This window comes from Plecotus auritus, assembly GCF_963455305.1.
Source record: "Plecotus auritus genome assembly, chromosome: 6".
NCBI lineage: Eukaryota > Metazoa > Chordata > Mammalia > Chiroptera > Vespertilionidae > Plecotus > Plecotus auritus.
Genome location: NC_137773.1, coordinates 95,570,145 through 95,589,469, shown reverse-complemented (window position 1 = coordinate 95,589,469; position 19,325 = coordinate 95,570,145). Strand labels below are relative to the sequence as shown.

Here is a 19,325-nt window from a genome sequence, read left to right as displayed (position 1 = left end):
AGGGCCCGAGCTGCCTATCTCTGCAGAGAAGCAGGAAATTCTGTCCAGTCTTTCATGAGTGTCCCAACAACACCACATGCCCACATGAAAGCCTTTGCCTCTGAGGGAAGCAGAGACTTGAGGTGCCGAGTGGCTGATGACCCTGAGAAAGGCACCAAGCAGGACAGAAGGCCCTACAGATTCTAGCTCCATCACTCGCTATACTCTGGCCACACTGCCTCTCCTTGTCCTCGCCCTAGCAGGCAGCTCCCTGACCTCATAGGGCACAGCAGCTGCCACTTCCCCTGCCTCTCACCAGCCTGTCTGCCTGTCTCATCCCCTCTCTAGTGAGGGGCTATGCCAAGATGCTCACTGCCGGGTCAGCAGGGAGACTGCGCCTGAGGACAGGAGGCACTCAGCAAGTGCGGTCGATGTGGGTCCTCTCTTTCCAGGTTGGCTGGGTGCTACTCCCACCTGCCTCAATCCATGGCCCTCCGTGCTCCCCATGACTGTGACTGCCCCCTAGGTCCCCTTCTCTGGGGGGGCTGTTTCCTCCTTGGGGATTTGGGATTGCATGGCCTTCTGTAACTAAACACAGGAAGTCATGAATGCTGGGAAGGAGGGCCAGGAAGTGGAGACAAAAAGCTACAAAGCCAGAGGCTAATCTTGGCCCTATGGGCAGCAATCATGACAAATTGCCTTTTCAAGCTGAGGTGTGACAGGTGGCCCAAAGCCAGTGCCTTCTCCAGGTGGGCACAGAGATGTTTGCTGAGAGATCAGCTGCTAAGTACTCCACTCCATCCAGATTTCCGGAATCTGGAGGCCAATGTTGACTCAGCTGCCAGATCTGCAAACACACTTAGGAATAAGGCATTCTAACGTGCCTAGATGTCCATACCTGCCTCCATGCATGGAGGAACAGGGTTCTTCAGGCACAGCCCCCCAAACATACCCCCAAACCCGCTGAACGCTCCAGGCTTTCCCACGCAGATGGTTATAAAGTGCTCTTGGGATTTGCTTTTCCTCCCAGAACCAGATGGACCATGTTTTGGTTTCAACAAAATGTCAGACCAAGGTCTCAGGCAGGAGGAAACATAGTTATTAGCAAGGCTACCATCTTGCCCCTTGGCTTAAAAAGAAAGAAGGCAGACTGGCTGGTGTGGCTCAGGGGTTGAGCATCGACCTATGAACCAGGAGGTCATGGTTGGATTCCTGGTCAGGGCACATGCCCAGGCTGTGGGCTCAATCCCCAGTAGATCAATGATTCTCTCTCATCACTGACTTTTCTTTCTCTCCCTCCCTCTCCTTTCCTCTCTGAAATCAATGAAAAAATAAATTTATTTTTTTTTTTTTAAAGCGAGAAGGAAGGCAAGTACAGTCATATTAAATCCACTGGGAGCATCTCTTTGGGAAGCTCTCTCAACAATGCCACGTCTGGGAACTCAACCTCCAGAAATCACGCCCACGTAAGGGAGATGTCCAAAATGCATGTCTGAGGATGCATGAGCATGCTCATTTCTCCACCATCTGTCATAATCAGAATGGGCATACCTGAGTAAGCCACATGATGGGACTGGCCCAGTCATCATGGACCACCCAAACAGTAGAGGTGGGACAATTTCCATTGAGGAGACAGGCAGCGTGCAGGTGAGGTGGAGTTGGCTTGCATTCTTTCTCTGTCACCAAATTCAAATACAAAACCTGGGCATGAGGTACTGGCAACTATGTGGGAAGACTGGAAAGTTCAGCAGGAGGACCCAGGAGCACCCAAGAAGGAGCAGTGCGCCCTCCCCCATGTGAAAGTGCGAGGAACCTGGAAGTAGAAGTGAGCATCACTAGGGTGCAGACTGAGCTCTCAGAAACCTCTAGCTTTGCCTCAAGGGAATTTCCTGCCACTCAGGGGGAGTACGAAATCCCTCACTTCCCCCACTTCTTGGCTCTCTCATGTCCCAGGCCCCAGGCAATGCATGTAGCTGCTATTCCAAGAGGTGGGGCAAGCCCAGGATTCAGGCTCAAGTGTGACAGTTTGGGGATCTAGGGCCCCAGAATAAAAAAGGGAAGCCCCAGGCTGCTAGAAAGTATCGGGCAGATAGCAGAGAGTGAGGAGTTCAGGAAAGCAACCCCAAGGAGTTGTTCATGTCTCTAGAACTGGGCACGCATTTCAAAGACTTTGAGAACCCAAGTGCCCTGACTGACCACTGGGCAATGCATTCTTGGAAGAGACTCAAATTGCAAATGGCTGTAGGCTTTGAAAACTGAACTGACATGCATGGCTCACAGAGTGGGGGTTGAAACCATGGCCTACAATGAACCAGGTCAACTGTTGGCTAACATAAAAATATCAACATTTTCCATATAATTTAAACAAGAACTAGAATATCCTATATAATAAAAGGTTAATATGCAAATTGACCGAACAGTGGAACGACCGGTTGCTATGACATGCACTGATCACCAGGGGGCAGACACTCAACACAGGAGATGCCCCCTGGTGGTCAGTGCACTCCTACAGGGGGAGCACCGCTCAGCCAGAAGCCGGGCTCACGGCTAGCGAGCGCAGCGGTGGTGGCGGGAGCCTCTCCCACCTCTGTGGCAGCGCTAAGGGTGTCCAACTGCGAGAGGGCGCAGGCTGGGCTGAGGGACAGCCCCTACCCCCAAGTGCACAAATTTCGTGCACTGGGATTCTAGTTATAATATAATGTCCAAAAATTCCAGAATATAATCTAAAATTATTCAGCATACAAAAAACCATGAAAATTTCAGCTCAAATGGAAAGTACAATCAACAGATGCCGACACTGGTACAGATACTGAGGTTATCTGACAAAGACTTTAAACAGCTATTGCAAACACTCTTGCAACAAATGTTAAAACAGAAAATCTCAGCAAAGAAACATGATAGGAAGAAGAACCAAATGGAAATTTTAGAACTAAGAAATACAATAACTGAAATTAAAACTTGCTGGATAGGCTCAATAGCAGAATGGTGATAACATTGTAAAGGGTCAGTGAACTTGAAGACAGAACAATGGAAATTATTCAATCTAAAATAACAGAAAAAATGATGGAATAAAATGAACAGAACCTCGGGGACCCATGGAACAATAACAGAAAGTCTAATATTCATGTAAGAATGTAAAATGATGAGAACAGAGTGAGAAGATAGATCATATTCTGGGCCATTAAATCAAAACCTAACTTTAAGGAGTTGATATTACAAAGTATATTGTCAAACAATGATAAAATTAAAAATCAATGACAAGATAAAAGAAAAATCTGCAAACATTTAGAAATTAACCAATACATTTTTGTTAAATAATCCAAGTCAAATTTGAAAATTTGAATCTGAAAATCCCCAATTGTGGAATGCAGCTAAAGCAATGCTTAGTGAGCAATTTATAGCATTAAATGTTTATATTAGAAAAGAAGGAAAGTTTCAAATCAATATCTTCAGTTTCTACCTTAAGAAACTGGAAAAAGAGCAAAATCAACCCCAATCATGGAGAAAGAAATACTACAGATAATAGCAGAAATCAATGAAATTGAAAACAAAAATAATAAAGAAAAAATCAATAAAATCAATGTTGATTCTTTGTAAACATTAATAAAATATATGAAACCTTAACAAGACTGACAAAGAAATAAGATAACATAAATTACCAATATCAGGAATAAAAGAGGGGATAGCAGTAGAGACCCTGCAGACTTAAAAAGATAAGGGAATACTATAAACAACACTATGAATATTAACTCAATGACTTAGATGAAATGGACCAACTTAAAGAATTGAAATTTGTAATTAAAAATATGCTAAAAAAAGAAAACTCCAGGCTCAGATAGTTTCACTGGTGAATTCTACCAAATAAAAGTAAAAATATACAATTTATAATAGCTTCAAAACACTGAAATACCTAAAACATGTACATGGTAAAAACTACAAAATGCTGATGAAAGAAATCAAAGATGTCCTAAGTACACTAGGGGTGGGGGTGGGCAAAAGTTTACAGTTGTGAGTATAGCAAATAATACAATAATTAATAAGTAATACAAGAATAAATTCTGTGTTTCACATACTCATAACTGTAAGCCTACTTTTGCCCCACCTTGTATACAGAGAGACAATACTATTTCATGGATTGTAAGACTTAATATGCTAAATATATAATAAATCCTTGCTTGGCCAGTGTTGCTCAGTGGTTAAACATCAACTCATGAACCAGTTTGATTCTGGTCAGGGCACATGCCTGAGTTGTGGGCTCAAACTCCAGTAGGGGGCATGCAGGAGGCAGCCAATTAATGTTTATCTCTCATGGATGTTTCCATCTCTCTATCCCTCTACCTTCCTCTTTAAAAATATCAAAAGCATATTTTTTTAAAAAAGATATCAGCCCTAGCTGGTTTGGCTCAGTGGATAGAGCGTCAGCCTGTGGACTGAAGGGTCCTGGGTTACATGCTTGATCCCCAGTAGGGGGCGTTCAGGAGGCAGCCAATCAATGATTCTCTCTCATCATTGATGTTTCTATCTCTATCTTTCTCTCCCTCTCCCTTCCTCTCTGAAATCAATTATATATATATATATATATATATATATATATATATATATATATATATATATATATGTATATTTAAAGATAGCAATTCTTCCCCAAACTAAATAGTTATTTAACGCAATACCAATCAAAATCCCAGCAGAATTTTTTGTAGATATACAGACAACTTGATCCTAGAATTCTATACAAAGGAACTGAGTAGTTAAAACAATTTTAAAAAACAGGGATGTTGGGAGAATCACATTATCTAATTTTCAAACTTACTATAAAGTTATAGTTACCAAGACAGAGTGGTATTGGCAAAGGAACAGATAAATATACAAACCAATGGAACAGAACAGATAGCCCAGAAATAGTCTTGCATAAATATGACCAATTGATTTTTGACAAAAATGCAAAAGTAATTCAATGGAGAAATGATAGTCTTTTCAAAAATTATTAGAACAACTACAAAAAACTGTGCTATATGCAAAAAGAATCAATATAAACCTCATAACTTACGTGAAATTTAACTCAAAATTGATCATAGATTTAAATGTAAAACTATAAAGAAAAAAATTTAGAATCAATTTTTTGAACTCGATAATTGGACTTTCTAAAAATTAAAATCTTTTGCTATGTGAAAAATACTGCCAAGAGAAAGAAAAGACAAGTGACAGACTGGGAGAAAATATTTGTAAATCACTTATCTGACAAAAGAATTATATCCAGAATACATAAAGAACTTTGAAAACTCAATAATCAGAAAACAAACAACCCAGTTAAAAAATGCTCAAAAGACACGAAGAGACACTTCTCCAAAGAGGCTATATGGATGACAAAGAAGCACATAAAAAGATGTTCATCATCATTAGCCATTCGGGAAATACAAATTAAAGCCATGATGAGATACCACTACATACATAGTAGGACGACAAAAACAAACTACTAATCAAGGGTGTGAAGCAACTAGAACTCTCTTGTGCTACTGGTAGGGATGCAAAATGGTGTGGCTACTTCTGGAAAACAGTTTGGCAGTTTCTTTTTTTTTGTTTGTTTCTTTTTTTTTTTTTTAATATATTTTATTGATATTTTACAGAGAGGAAGGGAGAGGGATAGAGAGCTAGAAACATCGATGAGAGAGAAACATCGATCAGCTGCCTCCTGCACACCTCCCACTGGGGATGTGCCCGCAACCAAGGTACATGCCCTTGACCGGAATCGAACCCGGGACCCTTCAGTCCGCAGGCCGACGCTCTATCCACTGAGCCAAACCCGTTTCGGCAGTTTGGCAGTTTCTTATAAAATTAAACATGCACTTACCACATGACCCAGCAACCCCACTCCTTGGTATTTGCCCTAGAGCAATGAAAACTTCTGCCCACATCTAAACCTGTACACGAAATGTTTATAGCAACTCTTTTCACAAATGCCAAACACTGGAGACAGCACAATGTCCTTCAGTGGGTGAATGGATAAACATACTGTGGTTCAGAATATAAAATAAAAAAATATAAGAAGAAACAAACTTTTGATAAACACAGCAACATGGATGAATCTCAAGGCAATATGCTGAAAGAAGCCAGACTCATACTGTAGGTCACATACTGTAGGATTCCATTCATATGACAATCTCAGAAAGACCAAACTACAGTGATGGAGAACAGATCAGTGGTTGCCAGGGGTTGGAGACAGGGAGAAGGATGCAACTACCAAGAGGCAGCAAGAGGGAGGTTTTGAGGTGAGGAACTGTTTGGTATCCTGATAATGATGGGTACACAAACATGTACATATTCTAAAATTTATAGGTCAACTTTACCTAATGGTAATTTAAAAAATAAAATTAAAGAAAAAAAAGATTACGAAACAGTAAGACAAAAACAACACCTCTCCCACCAAAACAAAACAAAACAAAAAAAACAAGTTGCAGGAGAACCACATCTTATGCTCTCTTTTATAGAAAAACAACATATGTTTATATATCTGTAGAATAAAATCACAAAGGATGTGAACAAATTCTTAAGTGAGGTGGGCTTTCTGGTTATGGAGCCCTTCACTTTCTAACTTTATATATTCTTCTTTTCTAAAACAATGTCCATGTCTTGATTCCAAGTAAGAACAAAAGCTCATGAAGATAAAACAAACACGTTGCAATGAGTAGCCCCAACTGAATCCTGCTGATGACACAGAATCTAAATATTTCTCAGGACTTTGCTAATTTTAAAAGTCTAGTTGCTTTTACAACAATCATGGAGAAGACAACATTTTAAAAAAATAAAGAAAAGAAGTCTACCAAGAGGTTGACAGATTCGATGACGTCCAAGAACACCTCGTTCTTCCGGTACTTGATGCCCTCAGACCGCCAGGACACTGCGTTGGTGACAGTGGCTGGGGGCCGCGGGGCCCCCGTTTCCAGCTTGTGGCCTTCCTGAGTGATGTACCTGTGAGACCATGCTCAGTGTTAAGGCAGTCAAGCACCGACATTCTTGAAAACAGCCCCTCACCGTAGCAGGCTCCAGAAAAAGCAGGCTCTGGTTTCATCTGTGGCTGTTTAATTCAAGAATATCTTAAATTTCAAAAAGCCCAAAAAACTCATTACAATGTGCATTGAACATTCATTTGGCGGAGGGGGGGGTGGTCCAAGGAAACAGCGGTAGTGAGGAAAATCACTACTGGCATGCAGAGGGGCATTAACCCCCTGGTAAAGTAACCTGGTGACCCCACTCCCACTTGGGGAGCAACCGGTACGAGACATGGGCAAGTTACATGGCTTCTCGGAGAGTCCTTTTGCTCCCTGGTACAATGGGAGACAGTGCCTCTGATTGTGAATCGAGTGGATGCTAAGTGTTCACACAGGGCACAGTTCACAAGAAGTGCTTAATCTATAGTGGCCATTATTTGAAGAGCAGGATTACAGAAAAGGAGATATTTTATCACAGCCTCCTTTGTGACAGAAAAAAACAAAGACAGGTGACTGACACCCTAACAACCAAGCAGTTAGTGCACCTTTGTGGATAGAAAATAAAGACCCAGTAACAGGAAAATGCACATACTATGCAGGGCTGCTGCATGGGAAAGGATCCCAAACTGCCCACTGCCGTGATCTGCCAGACTCCCACTCTGCCTACTCACTCCTGTAGAATCTTGCTGTCTGTGGTCTGGGGGTAGCCAAAGTCCATGAGCTCATCCAGCAGCTCGTAGATGATGACAAAGTTGTCGCGGATGCTCTCCTCCTCCAACTCCTTGAAGTACTCTGAAAACACCTGTGATGTTGGCAGTGGGGGCAGGCAGATGGGTGAGGGAAGGATGAGAAAGGGAGAAAGGCCCACACAAATCCATTTGCCTTTTACGCCCTGAGGCCCAGAGACAACAACCCTTTTGTGCCCACAAGCTGCACTTGACCATTTTCTAGGCTTGGCAACATACTACAGACCTTTGACTCAGAGAATGAGGGCAGCAATGTGGCTATCTGAGAGGCAGGAACCAGGCTAGAGTTTGCAGGTGTCCTCTGAGGCCTGGTCAGAAGCCCCACATCTGCATCCCTGCGGCCCCTTCCCAGCTTCTCTTTAGTCCTTACTGTAACTGTCATCCTTGGCCTCTGAGTCAGAGGTGACTCAAGTGAGAGGCAAGAGCCACTGGGAACAGAACAAGCGATGCTTCTGGACTCTTCTGGCCTCCCTGAGTTCCCAGTCTGTATAGCCATACAGGCAGATACATCCTCCTCGTTTCATCAGGAAGTTATAAGGCTCAGGGAAGGAATGCCCAGGAGAAATGTTTCATTAGCACTAACACCAAAGCAGAGAGAACTGCTAGACCCTCCAGGGAGTAGAATTTCCTCCTTCCCACTTCCCCGTTCCCAGGCCTTGCTTGCGACAGCACCACCACTGAGTAATGAAGGCCCACTCCTTGCTCTCCCCTCCCACACTGCGTGCCCTCACTGTCAGACCGGCACCCGCTCCTTTAGCACAAGTGGCTCCTGAGCTAGCTGCACATGGAACCACTGGAGGTATAAACGCTTTCCTGGGCCCACCCCAGGTCTCCTGGGTCCCATTCTCCACCCCAAACCCCAGCTTCAGCCCGGCCCCTCCATTTCTCTTCTACAAGCTGCAGCGACCTCCTCACTGGCCTCCCTGCTGCCCTCACATTCTTTCTCTACTCAGCAGCCAGAGATTGATCATCTTAACTTAGATCAGTCTGAACAGTCCTCGCTTAAAGCCCTCCCACCATCTCTCATCACACTTGGAATGAAATCTAAACTCACCAGGTTTGTATGCCTCTCCACACCCCCACTGTGGTCCAGCCCTAACAACTTTGCTGACCTCAGCCCCAGACTTTGTCCCTCATTCCCTATGTCCTAGGCACACTGGCCTGCCTGATGCTCCCTGACCGCACCACGTGCACACCTGCCCCAGGGCATTTGCATGTGCCACTCTCTCTGCCTCCCTATCTCGCTGTCAGCCTGGGCCTGGCATGTCAGCTCTCTCCATGGCGGGCCTCAGTGGGCCTCTACCGTGAGAGTCCCCTAGGAGATTCTGAGCAAAGCTTGGCTCTGCCCTTCTCCCAATTACCTCACCTCTCCAACCCCTAACTCTCAGCTGGCTAGCCTCTACCCTTCCACAGCCAGCTGGGGGGCATACTTGTCCCTCTGGGCTAGGGGGCACCCCTTCCCTAAGCCCCACCTTCTCCTGTTCACTTTCCTCACCAGGGCGGGGGGCGGGGAGAGGGAGTGGGGACAACTAAGGCGACGAATCCCATACATGGGGCAGCTGGAGCTCCCCTACAACTCTTGAATGGCTGGTATGGGGAGGCACACAACAGATCAGGGTGACCCACAGCCCTCTGTGGTCCCTGTGGCCCGACTCACCTGCACCACCTTATAGAGGAAAGAGAATACCAGTGACACGCACGCATTCTTCTTGGAAGTGGCGACCACTGCATGGCAGCTGTAGTTAAGGAGCATTCACAAGCCTAAGCTGTCACTTCACAGATCCTGGGGCTTGGAGCCTCCCCCAACTCTACCCTAGCTGTTCACTTCTTATCACATTTAAGGTGATGTCCTGTGAGACCCTGAAGTATGCACCCTGCTGACTCCTCGGGTCTCACTCCTACCACACATCCCTCCCCCATGGTCCAGCCACCTGCCCGCCCCCCCCCCCCCCGCCCCCTCCACGCCCCGTAGCTTCTGGAATGAGTCCTGCTTTCCCTTGCAGAGCCTTTGCTCAGGACTAGTGCTCCTTGAGTCTGACCATTCCTCTGGCTGGTAGATGCCTTGCCTGCCTGCAGGTCTCCTCCCGAATGTTGCCTCCTCAGGGAAGTCTTCCTGGATCCCCAGATCAGGTGAGGTCCCATCACACCCCCTCTTCTTCTAACACCCATCACCCTTGTCATTGTGTGTTCTCTGTCCATCTACTCAGGCAGCAGGGAGCTGCAGGAAGGCTGTGCCTGGACACTCTGGGCCAGGCCAGGGCAGGTGCTGGCAGCTCTCAGTTGTATGCGTGAGCACACATGTGCACACATACATGCCCACAAAGGAGGCCCCCAGGAGCTCTCCTGCAAAGGGATACAATACAGGTTGTTGTGCTTGATCCACATGAAGCGGACACCCCCATGGGCCAGGATGGGCGACAACATCCCCTCCTCCTCCTTCTCCATCAGGATGGGCATGAAGTGCTCCACTTCCGACATGTCCACATCACCTCGATAGTTCCGGCAGATGAGCACCTGGGCAGGGGTGGAGGGAGAGAAGACACTCAATTCAAGGGCCTGGGGCAGGACGTGAGAAATGCCAGCTTCCCTCCCTCAGGGGGCCCCAATCATGCCCCTATCCATCAAAGAGCATAGACTGGAGGCCATCTGATTGCCATACCATAGGGAATTCCTCAGGAGAGTGTTTACCAAGTGAACTTCTACAGGGACCAGCAGGGTTTTTGCAGGGGAGGGTGGGAGGCGATGTGGGACAAGGGCCCAGGATTGAATTGCTTGGGAGACACCAGGTTCAACAATGTTCCATAGACTCTCACTGCAGACCTTCTAGGAGCCTTTCCTGTGCTAATTCACCCTGCTCTTCTGCCTGGGTCAGGGTACATGTTTGGGGGACACTGCTGAGTGCTCACATCTGCTGGAACCTAACCACCCTTCCCACCCCATCCCGTAGCTTGAAGAGGAGAAGCCCTTCTCCTGGCATCTCTATTTCATAGCCTGTGGGTTTAGATATGTCCTCATCCACTACCAATGGGAACAAAGAATAGGACAACCATTTCTTTTTAAAAAAAAAAAATATATATTTTTTTATTGATTTTTTAGAGAGGAAGGGAGAGGGAGAGAGATATAGAAGCATCAATCACTGATCAGCCTAGGACAACCATTTCAGTAAAGCTTGGCAGGTTCTCACAAAGCTAACCCAGCTTGTGACCCAGCTATTCCTCTCTTAGGTTTTTACACAAGAGAAATTAAACCATACTGTCCATGTGAAGATTCAGAAGCGAATGTTCACGCAACTTTACTTTAAATGGACCCAGGCTGGAGATAATGTTAATGTCCTTCAACATGTGAATAGAGACACAAACCATATCCATCCACACCATAGGACACTCCTTAGCCATGAAAAGGAGTGACAATGACACATGCAACAGCATGAAGGAATCTCAGGATGACTGGGCCGTGTGAAAGAAACCAGCAAAAAATATTGATATGTACAGGAAAACCAATAGGTAAACACCTATACTCATTGCCTCCTACAACCACATCAAAACTACAACTAAAATACAGAAAAACCATCATTCAGAACTGCCTGAAATCTGGCTGAATGGAAATCGCACAACCAAAGAAGTAAAGAAGAAAGCACACTGAGACTGGTAGGAGGGGGCGGAGGTGCGAAGCATGCTAGACCAACCCCGGCATGTGGCATTTTTTTTAATCAGGAGGGATATCTCCAAGGCCTCCTGTGAGAAGCAGGGGGCCCCAGCTGCACACCAGCCTCCCAGCCCAGGGTTCCACAGCTGGGAAGAGAAGTCCCCGTAACTTTGGGATGTGAAAACCAGCAAGGATTATGGCTGAGTGACACAAAGGCCTGCACATGAACTTACACGGTCTCGCTTCCTCTGAGCTCCAGCACAGAACAACATCTTTGGGGGGATTCCAGGGACACACGGGGAGGAACTGGACTGTCTGGCTCTGGGGCAGGAACTCGGGGGTGGCTTTCTCCCAGACAGGGGTGCTCACAGGGGTCACAGTTTCTGTGCTGGGACCTCCCCCGGTACAGAACTGACTGGCAGCCATATCTGAGTTTCCATCAGCATGGCCCACTCTGTTCGTTCTGCCCTGGTGATTCCCTGAGACCCCGCCCCATCCAATTTGCAGCCTGAACCTAAGCTGTTTGCAGCTACTTTCCCACATGAATGGCCTATCCTGGCTCAGGCTTCAGACTTTCCTAAAATACCTTAAACTAGCAGTAACTGGAGTCAGTGTGCCCCAAACCTATCAATAAAAGGCCCAAGACCCGGCACTAGCACCAGCCTGCCTTGCTTTACAGCTGGGCCTTCCCTGGACACTTCCTAGCCCAATACATGTAGAAGCCATCTGCAGATCTCTGTAGCTCCTGCCAGGTGGCCCCAGAGCCAGTACACCTGGTGGATAGGTTCAGGCCATACCAGATTACAACTCTATACATCCACAAGTTACACACTCAAGTGGCAGACTCAGTGAGCACCCAAGTCCCACTGAAGCAAGTCCTGCTCCATAGGGGTGTCCCCTGCACAGCAGCTCTTCCACTGTAGACACAGCTGGTCCTCATAGCCAATTAGCCTGGTGGTCAATTCCTCCCAGTGACTCCAACAGCAGTCAAGGCTCAACTACAACAAGACTGTACACACAGCCCACACAGGGGCGCACCTAGAGTGCCCAGCTCAGGTGACTGGGGAGACTGAGTCACTGGGCCCTACAGGACACCTAAGACACAAGGCCACTTACCAATTCCAGGAGACATAACAGCACTACCTAGTACCGTCGTCGGCAAACTGCGGCTCGTGAGCCACATGCGGCTCTTTGGCCCTTTGAGTGTGGCTCTTCCACAAAATACCACAGCCTGGGCGAGTCTATTTTGAAGAAGTGGCGTTAGAAGAAGTTTAAGTTTAAAAAATTTGGCTCTCAAAAGAAATTTCAATCGTTGTACTGTTGATATTTGGCTCTGTTGACTAATGAGTTTGCCGACCACTGACCTAGTACATAGAAACAAACACAGGGAAGCAGCCAAAACGCAGAGACAAAGAAACTATTACAAATGAAAGAAATGGAAGCATGCAAACTACTGGATACAGAGTTCAAAACAATGGTTATAAGGTTACTCAAGGATCTTAATGAGAGCTTCAAGGGACTTAATGAGAGCTTCAAGGGAATTAATGAGAGTGTCAAAGGACTTAGTGAGATTTTCAAGGATCTTAGTGAGAATGTCAAAGACATGAAAAAGGACCAGTCAGAAATTAAGCATACACTAACTAAAATAAAGAAGAATTTATAGGAATTCAACAGTAGAGAATTCCGAAAATCAAATCAATGATTTGGAGTATGAGGAAGCAAAAAACACCCAACCAGAAGAGCAAAAAGAAAAAAGAATCCAAAAATATGAAGATAGTGTAAGGAGCTTCTGGGACAACTTCAAAAGTACCAACATTCACATTATAGGGGTGCTAGAAGGAGAAGGGAAAGAGCAAGATATTAAAAACCTATTTTAAAAAAATGACAGAAAACTTCCCCTACCTGGTGAAAGAAATGGACTTACAAGTCCAGGAAGCACAGAGAGTACCAAACAGGCCCACACCAAGATACCTCATAATTAAAATGCCACGGGTTAAAGACCAAGAGAGAATCGTAAAAGCAGCAAGAGAAAAGCAGTTAGTTACCTACAAAGGAGCGCCCATGTGACTGTCAGCTGATTTCTCAACAGAAACTTTGCAGGCCAGAAGGGAGTGGCAAGAAATATTCAAAGTGATGAATAGCAAGAACCCACAACCAACATTACTCTACCCAGCAAAGCTATCATTTAGAATTGAAGGTCAGTTGAAGAGCTTCCCAGACAAGAAAAAGCTGAAGGAGTTCATCGCCACCAAACCAGTATTATATGAAATGTTGAAGTGTATTCTTTAAGAAGAGAAAGAAGAAGACAGGAGGAGGAGGAAGAGACATAGGTAAAAAAGATGAACAATAAAATGGCAATAAATACATATCTATCAATAATTGAATCTAAAAATCAAAATAAACGAAGAAGAAATCTAATGAATAAAATAAACTGATGAATAAAATAGAACCAGAGGCATGGAAACATGGAACAGACTGATGAATCTCAGAGGGAAGGAGGGTGTGGGTGGGGGTGGGAAGAGATTAACCAAAGATATTATATGCATATATGTATTACTTATGGACACAGACAATAGGGTAGTGAAGGCCTGGGGTGGGAACCAGGTGGAGGAGGACAATGAGGGGAAAAAAAGGGGACATCTATAATACTCTCAATAATAAAGATTTTTTTAAATAAAAAAATAAAATATTTATATGTACAAAAAAAAAAAAAAAAAAAAAGGAGGAAACCAGCAAATGGATGGCATATCCTATACGATTCCCCTTTTATAAAATCCTGGGAAATAGGCTGGACAAAAGGGGTATGAGGAATCTTTGGGGGTGACAGAATGTGTGTTTATGGCTTCCTGAGTATATACAATGCCTGACTCTTGAACTTCTGGGCTTTAAATAAGCCAGTTTGTTACATGTCAGTTACACCTCCCTGAAGGAATAAAAAGGAGGTTTGAGGCTTTGCCAGCCTGAGCAAGGCTCCATTTGGAAATGCCACCTAGAGCCGCTGCCGCTCTCATGGGCTCACAAGGACAGCCAACTGCAAAACTCAGAAATGCGCTGAGATCATCACTGAGCTGACCAACCTGGGAACTGCCTGGGAACCTGTAGTTGCGTAAAACACATCATTGTCTTTATCGTTTCAAGCCAGAGGGATGAGGGTGAAGGGGAGAAAGACCCTTCCTTTCCTAGTTTCTCTTTCCTGGCCTGTGGGCAAGTCTCAGGCCTCTTAGGGACCCAGCAACCAGTGGATGAGATTGTGGGCACCTGGACCAAGCTAAGGGACTCCAGTGTCCTCCCTCAGATACTCCTTGCCAAGAGTATATACTGCCTCATACACTGCCCAGCCGTGAGGGAGAACTGTTAATTTTTACAGAGATCATTGTGCCATGACCTTATCTTGGATTAGATGCAGTCTATGCAGGAGAGGTGGTGCTACCTGCCTGAGGTCACACAACAAGTAAAGCTGAGTCAGGATTCTAGCCCCATTTCTTAATCCCTGCAGGGCCACTTCTGCTTGCTAAACACATTGTTTTTCTGAGCTTCCCAAGGCCACTTTCCTCCCCAGACATCCAAATTTTGGGATCTAGCATGGAGCCCTGGTCCCCCAGAGTGCTCACAGAGAGGAGGGGGCAATTTATTTGCTCACTCTCACCAGAGATGAACAGAGGTCTGCTCATTCAACTCAACAAGCACATACCATGTGTCCCTCTATGGTGGCACTGTGCTGGGCCTAGGGACACACACATGACCAAGACAAACAGTCCCTACACTGGGATACTTGCTTGGGGGAACTGAGGGCATTCCTGAGGATCTGACCTTCAAACTGAGGTCTGAGGGGACAGGCAGGATATAAGCAAAGGGACCAGTGTGGCTGAGGCCATAGGTGTAGTAGGGGACACAGCCCGGGGGGGGTGGGGGGGGGACCTGGGAGCACTGGTTAGGTGGAGTAAGGATAACCTCTAAGCTGGGTCCCAAATAAGAGGACAAAGGGAGGAGGCAAGCAACACTGAGGTGACAATCTCCTACCCCTGCTGTTGCTCTTAACCCATAATTCCTTCCCCACAAAGAGCGAGAAGGGCCTTCTTTTTTTGGAGGGGGTTGGGGGGGGGAATTTTTATGAGTTTATTTGAGCCAAACTGATGACATGCCTGAAAGCAAGCTCTCAAATGCTCCACGGGTCTTCTTAAACAGAAGTCAGACTAGGTCTCTCCCCTGCTGAAACTTCTACATACCCTAGCCTCCCCTCACACAGAACTGCAAGTCTGTCTCCATGACCATCTGGCTCTTTACAGCCTCTCCAACCCCTCTACATCCACACTCCCCTGGCTCACCCCACTCTAGCTATCTTGGCCCTCTTGCTGGTCTCTGAGCAATCCACATCTGCTCCTGCCTCAGGGCCTTTGCACATGCAGTTCCCTCTGCCCAGAATGCCCTGGCCTGACTCTTCTCCTTTCTCAAGCCTCAGCCCAGATGGCACCTTCTCCAAGAAATCTATCCTGCTTGCTCTGGTTGAAAAATCATATCCCATCCCTCTTTACCCCCAAGCTGAGTTTACCTTCACTGCCCACATCACAGCTGCATTTATTATGTGTCCTCATTTATTGCCTGTCGCTCTACCAAAGTCCAACACTCCCAGAGAACAGTGACCACTTCCAACTTGTCCATGGCTATGTCCCTCCATCCAGATCAGAACCTGGCCCACGTAGCTGCTCAGTACATGTCTGTGCAGTGAATGTGGAGGTGAGAAAAAGGAGGCCAGGATAATGCCCAGATCTCTAATGTGGACAGTCCCATGGATGGCAGTGTCACTGAGATGGAGAGAGAGCAGGTCATTTTGGGAAATGCCGAGTTTGCACTTGCTGTGGGACCTCCCTGGTGTCCCGCAGGCCAGTGGGTCTCCAGTTAAGTGCTGTGGAGTATAGTACAAATTTGAGTCATTGGCACATTGACATAAATCAAAGCCAGCCCAAGAGACAGTCAGAGAGGCACATCTAGGCCCAAGCCTGAGGGCTGAATCCAGGGTAGGGCAGGAGAGGAAGGGCCGGAGCCAGTGAGAGAAACAGGAGGAAAACAGAGAGTACAGTGACCTGGAGGCCAGCGGAAGCCTGCTGAGGAGTGAGTGGCAGTGGTGTCAGAAGCTGCAGAGAAGCAAGAAAGATAAGGGCAGAGAAGTGTTGTGGAGCGCTGTCTATTAGCTAAGTATGGCCATGCTGGTTTCCTTCGTGATCAGAGGCTCTGGCTGGCAGATAGATGTGTGGTTGTGAACTTCTTGATATGCCATGACCTTATTTTGGATTAAACGCAGTCTATGCTGGAGGCAAACTTTCAAAAAATGCAGTCTGTGGAGAGTGGAATAATAAATGACAGGATGGCTGCTAAGCCTGGAAGGGAAGCCCATGGCTGCCTCGAGAGCTTCCACAAGGCAGGACTGACCATGCTTCTCCTGAGCTATAATCTCCTCATTGTGGCTCCTCCTTCGTGAGATCAAAACGGTCCTCTCTGGCCCTCTTTTCTGTATGGACATCATCAACACTCATAGCCCTCCTCGTGCCAAACTCCACCCACTAGCATTAAAAATTTCAGCTGCTCCTCACCATTCGGACACACTGCAATGCCTTCTTGTCCACCTGACTGTACCCCGGTCACCTTTCTAGCTCCTCCTGGAAGCACCATAACTCTCTCTCCAGCCAAAATTGAGGTTGGGTAACTGCATTACCTGGGGCCTTGACCAGGCCCTGATGGCTAACTGGCTCTGACCATCTGGATCCGTGTGTTTCCCCTGCCAGACCTCAGGCCCATGTTGGCTAGTATGGACTGTGGGCCCAGAGTGGTGAAGGCACTTGCCCAAGGTCACATCACTGAGCAGCAGAGTTTTGACCTAGCCCTAACCACCCAGTCACGGTGAGATGGTTAGCACAGGGCCTGGTGCATGTTAGGTACTGCTGAAATGTTTGCTGAAGGAACAAGTGAGCTGTGACAGGCAGCCTGGGGGACCTCTGGGGACACAGGGCCAAGGTGGAAGCAAGAACAGTTGCTACCAGGACTTAGGAACCCACCTAGCACCTATCTAGCCTTGGCGAGCCTTGTGTCTTTCCTTGCCTCTAAGAAGGCTGGGGAAGGAAGTCCCACACTGGGAATCACTGGCTGTTGACTCTGGGTAGCATCCAAGGCAGGCAACCCACTCAAGGAACTCTGGGAAAGTGCTGGGGTGAGGAGTGGGGCAGGAAGCAGCAGCCACTCAACCTCACTCCCCCCTGCTTCTAAGCTAACTCCTGCCTGCCCCACCTAGGCTGGACACCCACAGTTGTCTCACTGATCAATGTGGGACTTAGAAGTTTAATGTTGCTGGACCTGTTCTTGTTGCTCCTCCTTTAAGCAGCTTTTTCAGATACCCCTGGGAAAGGCACCTGGGTCCTAGTTATGTCCAACTCCTCCATGTTTCAGCTGGATTTGTCATTCCCTCCAGGAAGCCCTCCCTGACCCCAGCCCCAGTTGAGTCTCCCTATTACATCCTCACCGCAGCACTACTGCAATTTGTATTTATTTGTGCTTTTTGAGATCCGTGTCCCTCTCCCCCAGACTGTGAGCTCCAGAAGGACAGCATCTGATTCTGATTTTGCTCACTCAAGGCAGCCCAAGGCTTAGCACCCTGACTGGCACCTAGGAGATGCTCCTCCAATTATCAGCTGAATGAACAGATGGTTCTGGGTTCAACTCCTAAACCTGCCACTCCTCTGTGACCAATGTGACCTTGGTTGGTTTGTGGAACATCTCCGTGCCTCAGTTTCTTCCTTCTGTGAAAGGGCTCTCCCGCCACCCACCCACTTCACCTAACCCTGGTAACTTAACGTCACAAAGAACGTTAAAAAGTTCATACAGAGACTAGCACAGAGAAACAGCCGGATAAACAGAAGCTGCTGCACGCCTAGAGGGCGGGACTGGCCTGAGGCACACTGGCCGCGACACGCCTCCCCACCTCCGGCCCGGGTCGCGCAGCTGCTTGGCTCTAGGCCTGGCTCCAAAGCCGGGGGCGCTTCACCCTCCTCGCGGCCCCTACCGAGGCCTGAGCCCCCGCCCACAGGGGAAGCAGGGTCGGGCAGACTGGTTACTTAGCAACTGGGTGAGACCTATTGGTTTCTTTGCTTAGGACCAGGGTGGGTCCTACTCGCCGATTACCCAGTAACAGGGTGGGTCCCCAGGGGCGAGGAACTCGCCGGTTGCTTGGCAACAGGGAGGGTGGGGAGCCCTCTGTACCTTGCCCTTCAAGTCCAACACGTAGACGGCACTGGCGGACATGGCGGTTGCGGGAAGCCTCGGCAGTGGCCGAAGGCGGCGGCGACGGCAAGAACTGCCGGGCGTTGAGTAGGGCCAGACACACCCTGCGACCGTTCGACTCCACTTCCGGCCCAGGGAGCCGCGCGCGGACCGTTATGTCCGGTAGGGGGAGGAGCTGCCAGGAACGCACAGGCGCAAGGCGCAGTATGTGCAGGCGCAGTACGCTAGATGAGACCTTATTTCACGCTCCCACCTAAAGCGTCCCGGAAGTAACACCTAGAAGGGCGGGGCCGGGCGGAGCCAACTGATACTTGCACACTCTAGCTGCGGTCGAAGACTTGGCCACTGGAAACTACATCCTGTGAGCTGTTAGGTGAGAGATCCCCCTGATGGATCCACCTGGGGCGCAGCCCTATGGAACACCTATTCTGATGGGGGAGTCTAGGAAACAAATATACTGTATATGCAGTCACAGTATATTTGATACGCATTAAATTGTGATACGCATTAATGGGGAGGTGGTGGTTACTTGGAAAGAGGGCAAACAAATCCTGAATAGCAATCAAGCCTAACCAACAGTCACTACCTGACACCTGTTAGTGTCCGCATTAGTCAGTGAACAAGGATGTCTGTTTATTGCCTGGAACGATCTGAAAACCACGCCCCATTGCACCTGGGCGAAAAGCACGTTTTTATT

The 19,325-nt window shown here is 47.3% G+C and overlaps 1 protein-coding gene across 1 annotated transcript in view; it reads right to left on the bottom strand.

Annotated features, from left to right (window-relative positions):
- The window catches only part of AP1M1 (adaptor related protein complex 1 subunit mu 1), a 30,749-nt gene extending 11,988 nt beyond the window's left edge, over positions 1–18,761 (bottom strand). Inside the window, exons 1-5 of the mRNA XM_080673615.1 lie at positions 18,608–18,761; positions 10,072–10,228; positions 9,372–9,439; positions 7,640–7,770; positions 6,801–6,948 (exon numbers count right to left, since the gene is read on the bottom strand). Coding sequence (XP_080529741.1) covers positions 6,801–6,948; positions 7,640–7,770; positions 9,372–9,439; positions 10,072–10,228; positions 18,608–18,649 — 546 coding nt within the window. The 5' untranslated portion in view covers positions 18,650–18,761. The remainder of the gene's footprint in view (positions 1–6,800; positions 6,949–7,639; positions 7,771–9,371; positions 9,440–10,071; positions 10,229–18,607) is intronic.
- Between the last annotated feature and the right edge of the window lie 564 nt (positions 18,762–19,325).